The sequence below is a fragment of the Alosa alosa genome, chromosome 1 (assembly GCF_017589495.1).
Source record: "Alosa alosa isolate M-15738 ecotype Scorff River chromosome 1, AALO_Geno_1.1, whole genome shotgun sequence".
Taxonomy (NCBI): domain Eukaryota; kingdom Metazoa; phylum Chordata; class Actinopteri; order Clupeiformes; family Clupeidae; genus Alosa; species Alosa alosa.
Window position 1 is genome coordinate 38,900,150 of NC_063189.1, and position 10,834 is coordinate 38,910,983.

At 41.8% G+C, this 10,834-nt stretch overlaps 2 protein-coding genes across 2 annotated transcripts in view; one reads left to right on the plus strand and one right to left on the minus strand.

The window, feature by feature from the left end:
• LOC125299593 overlaps positions 1-10,834 on the minus strand; it is a 355,198-nt gene that overhangs the window by 151,329 nt on the left and 193,035 nt on the right. The gene's annotated exons all lie outside the window — the stretch shown is intronic.
• Positions 1,580-10,753, plus strand: tmem109 (transmembrane protein 109). The gene is made up of 3 exons (XM_048251185.1): positions 1,580-2,128; positions 2,341-2,443; positions 10,211-10,753. The coding sequence occupies exons 1-3, from the start codon at positions 1,877-1,879 to the stop codon at positions 10,573-10,575; spliced, it is 720 nt and encodes a 239-aa protein (XP_048107142.1). The 5' UTR covers positions 1,580-1,876; the 3' UTR covers positions 10,576-10,753.

Here is a 10,834-nt window from a genome sequence, read left to right on the forward strand (position 1 = left end):
AATGCAAGGGAACATGAAGCAGCCTATATTTGCACGAACAATAACGGACAACAGCTCTTCAACTTTGGCCCGTTAAAATGCGTATGAACAGTCTAGCGACGCATTTCATCAAGGCCCATTTGGACATGTCAGTTATTTGCACCACTGGTTAGATGTAAAACAGCATTTCGTTTCAGACTACTGTTACTTAATTTGTGCATTAACAATAACGTTTCAGACTACTGTTACTTAATTTGTGCATTGACAATAAAGTATTACATGAACTAAAGATGACTAAAATCTTATGTAGAAGAAGAAACATTCACAAAAAATCCATCCATCCAAAAATTGATAGCTGTTGAAAACGGCATGGAACTGACAGAGGTGTTTTTGTTTATAAATAAATAAATAAATAAATAACATTATGCTGATACCTTTTGCTTTTCCCAAATACAATGTAGCCTACAGGTGTAAGTGACCTTTCATCAATCCAGTTGCAATGGATGAACTGTGATGAACTGCCCTACTTGTGATTGTTTAGAGATTTTAAAGGTTTTATAACAATACATCTTCTTCGGCTATTCTACAATCTATTCACCTTTTCAGCACTAGGCTACTTTCTGTGCAGCCGCACACACACACTCAGGCATGCCAAACAAGCATACACAAAAGTTTCAAGAGTGGGGGATGGAGTAAAATATTGGAGACAAAAAGTGTGCTTTATTTTCGCGGAACGGATGTACAGGACTGAGCGGCGGTCATGTTTTGTACCGCTATGCGGTACATCTAGTATTACTAAGTGGTGTTAAGAGTAATTTTGTATAAGATGTGGCAATAACTTATTCAGCATGTAGCATGTGTTCTGTTACTGAAGTTATCCTAAGGCAACATAAACAAATAAGGGAGTAGGCAAGAACAAGAGTAGAATCTGCCTGGAAGGCATGTTATGCAAAAGCGGATGGATGGAAATTTCTGGATAATGTGAAATAAAACAGTCTTTGTATTGATGCAGACTTACAGTGCAACGGTTTTTCATTTTCAAACATGCACTACAGACATGGGAAACACTGATGTGTGTGAGGTTTCCAGATTTACATCTGACTACTTCCTGCTAGGGTTATATTGTGAAGTTGGCGCTCAATATGAAATAAGTAAGGGATAATATCTGACATGACGCCAGCCATACAGGGGCCAAGTCACAATAAAAAAAATTACAAAAAGTTCCTCTTGTGCTGCACTGCCACTCTGAGGTTCAACCGTGTATGGCACAGGGCAGATTGGCTCATGAACAACTTTGTTGAGCTAGGGACAACCTTAACAGTTTTTAACAGTTCTGTTTGACTGACTGAAAATTTCTGTCCACTGACTCTCAAACCTCAACATTATATTGCATAGGCTACTTGGCCGAGAAACCTGATTTACATTTACATATAATGATTACTCACATGTTCTCTGGTTTAACTTCATATAGGGCCTACTGCTGTGTTTTTTTTATTTTTTTTACTAGAAGCTAGGCTTACTAGGCTAGGCTTGTCTAACTTTGAAGTCTTAATTCAACTCCTTCTCAGAAGGTGGCAGTACACGCATACAAGAGAAGGAGGGGAACCATGGAATAGAAGGAAATTAATTTAAGTTTTCCAGACTGAGTGCGACTTAAAGAAAGGAAATGTTGAGTAATCGTTAAGTCGTAGTGACTCGTTTGTACATGGGGAACACAGAGAAATAGGGTGTTTTTGTGACAGCAATATTTTTAAGGGAAGAGGTAGGCGTAGGCGTATTATTTTCCAGTTAAGTGAAACTGTGTTAGGCGTGTTGTTTGATTTGTTATTTGCCTTACGTGTTTTTGTTAATCAATTTAAAATAAGCCTACCTGAAAGGCAACACCTGCCACTTTGCAATGATAAAACAGGAGGTCATACAATCAGGGTTGAGAATGGCAAGAATTTCTTGTGGATGGATACTGCTATATCTAGTTTTGGTTGCGTCTATATCATTTTGTTCGAGTTCATCAGCTCAAGAGGATGGGAAGAAGACGGAGACCCAAGGCGTGCTGCGAACTTTCAGAGAAGTTCTATCGGACCTTTCCGTGGACGCGCGTGGTTACCTGGTGTCCTTTGTCGGGGAACGGGCTGTGGATACCTCACTTCAGGTCATTCATTATTTGGCTTCTATTTTGTAATATGTTAAGTCTGTTCTACACCTAAGAACGTAGCCTTAACAATTCAATGAAATTAAAGTATTGATTAAAAGGGGATTTATGATGTTCATATAGGCTAAATTACAGTTTCAGTCGTCATAGGCTAACTCTCATCCACGAACATGCTCTCAATCTGTAAATCATCCCATTATTTCCCACACTAGAGTATTAGAAGTGCTGTCAAGTCGCTATCAGAGGGTACAGCCAGCTGTCTGAATATTGTCTTTCAATACATCACAGAGCTGTTGAGCGCCACAGGAACCAAAGGTGAGCCCTTCTGACTAAACAAATCCATAAAGCGAGTTTCAACAGATCTCTGCCTGCCTGTACAGTTTTTCCCCCAATAGGCTGGCTAGCCTCCTCAGTCTTTTACAAAACAAAGTGCTTGAGCCAGTCAGATCCCCTAATTGAGCCAGATTCAAATGCTTTATTTCTTTCTTTCTGTTTTTGTTAACTTATCAACCTATCCTTGTGGAATAGTAGAATATTTTTTGTTAACTTCTCAGTTTAAATGCATTTTTTATAACCTTTACACATTTGTTGAATCATGGTACTAATAAAAACTACAGGATAGTAAGAGCTGAACTTTGAGCTGAGCTTGAACAAACATTTGAAAGCAAGAGACTCATTCCATAATCAGTCAACAGATTAGATATGCTGACCCCTCATGTTAGACATCCCAATATAAACCTCTGCCAGGGTCGGCATGGCTTTTAGTATTTTGTGCTGCTCTGACAGTCCACTTTCATTGACTGTTAGTCTACAGTTTTTGAGTTTGGAGATGTAATGTTTTGCAGTGACAGGCTATGAATGCCGACTCCACAACTGTTTCACTTCCCAGCCAGTTGGTGTAATAGATTGCAGACTATGAATCAGTGACAATAACTCAAAAGACAAACAATCCAAATGGATGACTTATTTAGAAATTTAAACTAGGTAGCATTTTAACCTTTTAAGTTATTTAACACCATCACTACACTACCACACTTATGGTGAGTTTCATCACAGTTGAATCAATTTGTATTCACCTGAAACTGGTGTGTGCACAACCTCTATCAACGTAAATACAAAAAAAATAAAAAAATAAAAAAATCAGGTTGTCACCAATACCATCCAATTAGTTAAGACAATTATAATCCAATTATTATGACCGCCACGCATGTCCAAATTTCCGTCAAGGATTCCCGGGACACTGAAAGACCGGGGTAGACGAAACTTGGTGGGCATGTAACCCCACATGGATAGCATGGAACCATCGTTTTTCATTTTGATCTGTAGCCCCCCCGCTGTACTGGACCCCCCGAAAGGAGGGTAGGGTCGACACAGTTTTCTGTGAATATCTTGAGAACCGTAGGGCCTAGGATGACCAATTTTTTCCGTATGTTTGCCTCCAGGGGTCATGTTAACCCATTCCATGTGCACACATGTGCATAAACAGATACACACGCACACACATACATTCACAGTAATCATACATTATGACACATACTCACACAGTAGACATATGTACGCGATGCATGCACATGCACAAACACACATATCATGCAGGCAAAACACACAAGCACGCACACACACACACACACACACACACCCACACACATAAACATAAACGTGTACACGCACACATGCACACAATTCAAGAATTTCTCAGAATTATGAACAGGCAAGATGGGGGTGGGTTGTATAAAATGAATTTTACATGTGAAATCTATGAACTAATCATGTTTTGGTACTTGTTTTCTAGCAGATACCAGTGAGAATTGAGTGTGGATAATGCAATTTAGTGAGACAGTTAGAATCATATAGGCCTTTCAGCGTGATTTATTTTTGTGGAAAAAATGTGCTGGACTGGTAGGTCATATTTGTACCTTCTGCGGTACATCTAGTTATGACATTATCAATCATTTCTTATTTAAAATGTGCAAAATTGGAAATGTCCTTGGTGTCTTACCATAGCACTGAAATATTTCACAGGTCAGAGAACATACTGTAGGCAAATTTAAAGTCTAGAAAAAAACTTCCTTGTGCTGTCCTCGTGTCTCCTCAGTTGATTCCTTTAAGCACAACTAACTTCTCAAACAGTGTTGCATTCAGACAACGCCTATAGGGCCTGTTAATCAGTTCAGCAAAGGAAAATAAACGCTCTACTGGAGCAGAGGGGCTTGACCAGAAGAGACAGAGATGTTGTGCTTTATAGTTAGATAGATATCATCACAGTGTTTCACAGAAAGTATTTTACAGTATTTTGAAAATACAAAAATACACAACACTGAAGTATTTTAAAACAAAATACGAAGGCATTTTCATCATCTCAATAAAATACAAATTACAAAATAGTATTTTGTATTTGAAATACGTATTTTAAGTACATGTATTAGAAATACTGCCCATCCCTGCATATAGCCCCACTAGACTTTTACGGAAAAAAATTGTTTGGTCCCCGGGAGCCACAGTTTTTCCTAAGTAACTACCTGAACCGTGGCACCGAGGATGAAGAAATGTTTATGGTATGTTGGTCTCAAGGGCCCACATCAACCTAGCCTATTTCAAGGGCCTACATCAACCTAACTCATTTGTGATTTGCACCCCCCGGTTAAAAAATAAAATGTAATATTATTCTGCTTTAATCGCCCCTATCTTCAGTTGAGATGTTCAGAACTGCACCAAATTGCATGTGTATGATTAACCTGACATCGTCTGGGGTATGCCAAGTTTTGTAGAATTTCATCCATGAGGGGGTACAAAATAAATTCATTTATGTGTACATTTAGCGACTATACACTCATCGGCCTGTAGATGGTGGTGTTGAGCAAAGGGTTGCTGGCAGAGGGTGAAGAGAGGAGTCTTACACACTCTCTCTCTCACACACACACACACACAAGCACACATACACACACACACACACACTTGTACACACTCACATTCTGATTTCCAGTATTGGCCTTACGTAGTTTGTCCACCAGATGCGCAGCTTATGGCTGTAGGACACATTCATTACTCTTCACTCTTCACTTCCAAAAACCACAATGGATAGTTTACGGTTTCACAGCATTGTGGCCTGAGTATTCATGGTAGGATGATTTTCAGGTGAAATGTCATTCCTATTTCTTCTTGAAGCCTAAATAAACCAGTTGTTTTCACAAGGTGGTTTAGAGTAGTATAAATTAAATATAAGTATGTGCAGTGTATTAGCAGTAACCTTATAAGAGCAGAATAAATATGGCTATGTAATATGAACAATGTATGAACAACATGTACAGATATGTGCAATGTAGTGGCAGTACAATTATAGTAGTAGTAAGTACAATATAGATATATGCAGTGTATTAACAGAATATATTACAGAAAAACTGAATAAATATGGATATTTAGTATGAACCATATATACAGATATTTACAGTATGTACAGCTATGTGCAGTGTGGTAACAGTACCATTATAGTGCAGAAACAGTAACATTATAATAGTATTAAGAATAAGTGTATGTGCAGGATGAAGAGCAGTAAATGGCTAAGTATAAGTATACGTATAAGTTTAATTACAGTATGTACATTTGTAAATAAATACACTATGGATGGGATATGGTAGTGCAGTTGTGGGGGGGCTGGGGGATGTCCGCCTCCTTGTTGTCCCTGTCAAGGCTGCCATGGTCGTGGACACCTCAACAGGCATAGGCAAGGAGGCATCAGGCGGGGGCAGGGCGGGGGGTGATGGGGGCTTAGTTCGTTGGATGCAGAGATAGAGTCTAGTAGGGTGACAGCCGCAGGAAAGAAGCTTCCTCTGAACCTGCTGGTTCGGGCGCGGAGAGACCTGTAACGCCTCCCGGAGGGGAGTGGGGTGAACAGTCTGTGGTTGGGGTGAGAACAGTCTTTGATGATGCTGCACGCCTTACGCAAGCATCGCTTGCCCTGGATAGCCTCGATGGAGGGGAGTGAGGAACCGGTGATGCGTTGGGCAGTTTTCACCACCCTCTGTAGTGCTTTCCGGTCATGGGCAGAGCAATTGCCATACCAAACTGTGACACAGTTGGTGAGGATGCTCTCGATGGTGCAACGATAGAAGTTCACCAGGATCTGAGGAGACAGATGGTGAGCCTTTTTGATCAGGGTAGAGGTGTTGAGGGTCAGAGATGTGGACACCCAGAAACTTGAAGCTGGTGACACGCTCCACCTCAGTCCCGTTGATGATGGGTGTGTGTGTGCCAGCTTTAGACTTCCTGAAGTCCACAATGAGCTCTTTGGTCTTCTTGGTGTTGAGAGCCAGGTTGTTATTAGTGCACCACAATGTTAGGGGCTGGACCTCCTCCCTGTAGGCCATCTCATCGTTGTTGCTGATGAGACCAATCACTGTAGTGTCATCTGCAAACTTGACAATGATGTTAGAGCCATGTACAGGTGTGCAGTCGTAGGTGAAGAGGGAGTAGAGGAGAGGGCTCAGCACACATCCCTGTGGAATGCCGGTGTTCAGGGTGATAGTTGAGGAGGTGTGGTTATCTAACCTAACAGACTGAGGTCTGTTGGTTAGGAAGTCCAGAATCCAGTTACAGAGGGAGGTATTGATGCCCAGTTCACTGAGTTTGGTGATCAGTTTGGAGGGGATGATGGTGTTGAATGCCGAGCTGAAGTCAATGAACAGCATTTTTACATAGGTGTTGCTATTGTCAAGGTGGGACAGGGCAGAGTGAAGTGCCGTAGAGATGGCATCCTCTGTGCTCCTGTTCTGACGGTAGGCGAATTGGAAGGGGTCCTGTGAGGGTGGTAAACAGGTCTTGAGGTGGGCCAGGACCAGCCTCTCAAAGCACTTCATGATGATGGGGGTGAGTGCGACTGGACGGAAGTCATTAAGGCTTGTTGCAGTGGAGTGTTTTGGCACCGGCACGATGGAGGTGGTTTTAAAGCAAGGGGGGACAGCTGCATGGGCTAGTGACAGATTAAATATGTCAGTCCAAACCTCAGTCAGCTGCACTGCACAGGCCCTGAGGACGCATCCGGGGATACCTTCAGGACCAGCAGCCTTACAGTACGTGCATTAGTCCTGCTCAGTGCCACACACACACATCGGTGGTTGAGAGTGTGAGGGGCTGGTGATCTGCAGAGACCACAGCCTTGATGGACATCTCATTGTTGTCCCTATGTTGTCCCTTGTTGCGGCAACTGTGAATTGGGATGAATTTCTGCTTCTTCGAGGTGCCTGCCTTCATCCATACTTTATCACAGTTGATGGAAAAATGGACCAAAAGGAGAACCAAGACCTCTGTGTCTCTTGAAGACACAACAATGGCAGAGGCCTGGCTCTTGGTGCAATGGAGCACCATCCTGGTGTCTGCCTCTTCATGTCTAGCCTCAAGCTCATATCAAGAGGGCACACTACCAAGCAGCTGTATGGCTCCAAGCAAAACAACAAGGACCTGCACTGCCTCCATCGGAAACTATGGGTTGGCGAATTGAGAAAGATTCTCACTTCCCTTCCTTCTGTGCCTCAGGCTGTTATCAATCTTGTTACATGCCGTTGTACTACACAGTGTAAAAGGAAGAACTGCAACTGCAAAAAATACAAGCTGCAGTGCACTGCTGCATGTCGTTGCCACACTTCTGCCGAAACGAAGCAGACTAAGCACACTAATGTCACAGCCTAGCCATTCTCATGGTGGCCATTTTGGAAAAAAATGTGAAATGCACATGGACTGGCAGTTAATGTTTTGTTTTGGCTTGTTTGGTCCTGTCTATTTGTTTTTGTCTGTTCATATTCCCTTTGGTACAATACAATAAAATAATAAAAAAAATGAAGTTAAATGCATAGGCCTATAGGCAAAGTTTAATGACCTTGAGGTTATCAGAGGTCAAATGTGGTTTTGTAAATGAAAAAGTGAATGCAGCACCCCAAATTTGACCAAACAAGGCCATTTGTTAACTTAATTCATCATTGTAGTACATTTCATTGCGTATAAAGCTGAGAAACTGGGTTCAGCTGGGACGCTTACAACCCCAAAGTTCAATGACCTCTAGAGGTCACCAGAGGTCAGATAGAGCTTGTCATATCGCAGATTTGAATTCGGCACACCCAAATTGACAAAATAAGACTGGTTGCCAACTTTGTCTCAAAAATGCCTCGGGCTTCCTAAATAAGCACATTTTTCAATTTTGGCACCAGTACCTGGGTTTTCTACAGAAATAGCATGTTTGAGAAGGCACTGCAAGTATAAACTGCTCACAGTGTAGTTTATGGCAATGTGGTTATCACAGAACAAAGACCTATTTTATTCTTATTCTTTCTATTTTATACAAGGATACAAGGATACAAGGGAAGTGTATTGTCACATGCATATAGTTACTGGAAGTAAGAAATGCAGTGAAATTATGTCTGGTGTCAGCCTATTTGTGCATTAATGGGGGTAAAAAGTGCAGTAGAAGAGGGGTTTAGTAGATTAAGTGGCAAGGGCTGCATAAAAAAGGTGGGGGAGGATTGGGATTGGGTGGGGCGCACCAACAAGGAGCACCCAAGAGCAACAGGGGCAAGGAAAAACTCCCTTACCAAGGAAGAAACCTTGGGCAGATCCACGGCTCAAGGGGCTAACCCAACTGCCAGGGGTCTTGGTGTGTGTGTTGGGGGGATGACAGGGGAGATGGGATAGTGTGCTGTGTATGTGGGGAGAGGGCAGTGTGCAATATGTGTGTTGGAGAAGCTTATACACTCTTTTATTTCTTTTTTTATGCCTTTAATGACAGGACAGGTGAGAATGACAGGAAGTGAGTGGGAGAGAGTCGGGGTGGGATCCGGAAAGGAAAGGACCACGGGGCGGGAATCGAACCGGTCGCCGGTGTATGGTCAGTTGCGCCACAGCTGGGGCCAACAATCTTTTATTTCTTAAACAAATTACTGTATATGAAGAGCCTTTCATTAGGAATTTAGATAGTTAGGCCTATTCAAATACATAATGCCCCACCTTGATTACAACCTTGTTATGGGAGAAAATTTTTACATTTTTTTATCGGCCATTTTTATCGGACGATATATCGGTTATCAGTTTTTGAATAACTCAAATATCGAAATCGGTAGGTTATCAGCCTTCAAAATCCCATATTGGTCAGGCTATATAGGAGATGGAGACAAATTGACATACACACACACACAGGCATGCACATACAAGCATACGCAAAAGTTGCAAGAGTAGGGGGTGGAGTAGGAGATGGAGACACATTGTCAAGCGTGACAAGTGGGAGAGGATGAACAGGGCTGAGCGGCGGTCATATTGTGTACCACTATGCGTTTTGGTACCATTTAAAAGGAAATATACTGTATGTGACCTCATTGCATAGGCTACACCGTAGATTTTGTGTTGTTTAATCACTGTTTATTATATACATAGTCTATGCAGGGATGTATTAGGTGAATAATATAAATCTTAATAGATCAGTAGATTAAAATCTGTCACCAAAATGAAAAGCAAAAGAATTTTGATCCAGTGTGAAGGTTGCTGTACTTGAAATGCATATTTCAGTAGATAATGGATCATTTACATATATTAATGCATACAATTCAGAAAGCTTGCAATATAAACATTGACTTAATGTAACTGATAATCTGGGTAAATTGTGTTGGGATATATATTATTTAAATGTTTACCCTATTCCCTGCATAGGCATGCAATAGACATAAACAGGGTGATAAAACACAAGAAGCTACCACCCAATGCAATGCAATGATTTATTTTCTAACTCCAGCGTTGTACACCTTACCAAATATCATTATGAGACTTATCGCCCACATATGCCTTTTGGTCAAGAAATAACAGCAGTGTGATGATGTTCCATGAATTTTGTTGAATGTGATTTTGTTATTTGTACCCCCTTCTGTATACTTTCACATTTCAAACCTTACACCCTGGGCCTTGTATCAACTCTAAGATGATCATATCCTGACCTTGATTAATGGTTTAAAACTACAGGACAAGTGAGAATGTAATCTAAAGCCACAGTGCAGTATTACGATGGCATGTCAGCATTCTAATCCCTATCTTTTTTGGTTCTCACCTCAGTTCAGCTACCCTTCAACAAAGTCACTCCAGATGGAGTGCTCCTTGTCTCTCAGTGGGCTCTCCTGGCTGTGATTGGCTACTGGATGGTGTCCTTGCTCTTACGATTGGTAGCTGGTCTAGTGAGGCGGGTCCTCTGGCTCCTGAAGCTAGGTGGAGCCTTGGTGCTGTTTGGGCTGATCCTGAGTGATACGGATGCCAGTATGGAGACTACGGCGTTGAGGCTGGGAGGTCTGGTAATTGCCTGTGTGCTCCTGGGTGTGGGACCCCGTAGCGGAGCGCAGGATCACACTAGCCACCTGGAGGAGCAGGTGAGACGCCTGGAGAAGCGGCTCCGAGAGATGGAAAGCAGAAGAAAAAAGGAGTGAGTTTTGGAGTGAGAGTGAAGAATGTTTATAAAACTAAGGGAATTGTATGGTAAGATATGTTTTGAACTGTTGTCCAGAGCCATTGCACATTAAGCTGCTCTCTACACACTGCTCTATGTCAAGAACAGCCGGGACCATCTTTTACATCATTTCTAATAAAGTATTTTCATCATTTGTATTCATGGTGCACTTGAGTAAAACTGTGTTGGCACATGAGGAAACCCGAGATAAAACTCTGATCAAACTCTGTGTGAAGGAA

Bases quoted from the DNA above. Each gene is read 5' to 3' on its own strand.
- tmem109 (XM_048251185.1), top strand. From the start codon at position 1,877: ATGATAAAACAGGAGGTCATACAATCAGGGTTGAGAATGGCAAGAATT. The intron at 2,129-2,340 runs GTCATTCATTAT...TTCCCACACTAG, and splicing joins CTGTGGATACCTCACTTCAG to AGTATTAGAAGTGCTGTCAA. The intron at 2,444-10,210 runs GTGAGCCCTTCT...TTCTCACCTCAG, and splicing joins GAGCGCCACAGGAACCAAAG to TTCAGCTACCCTTCAACAAA.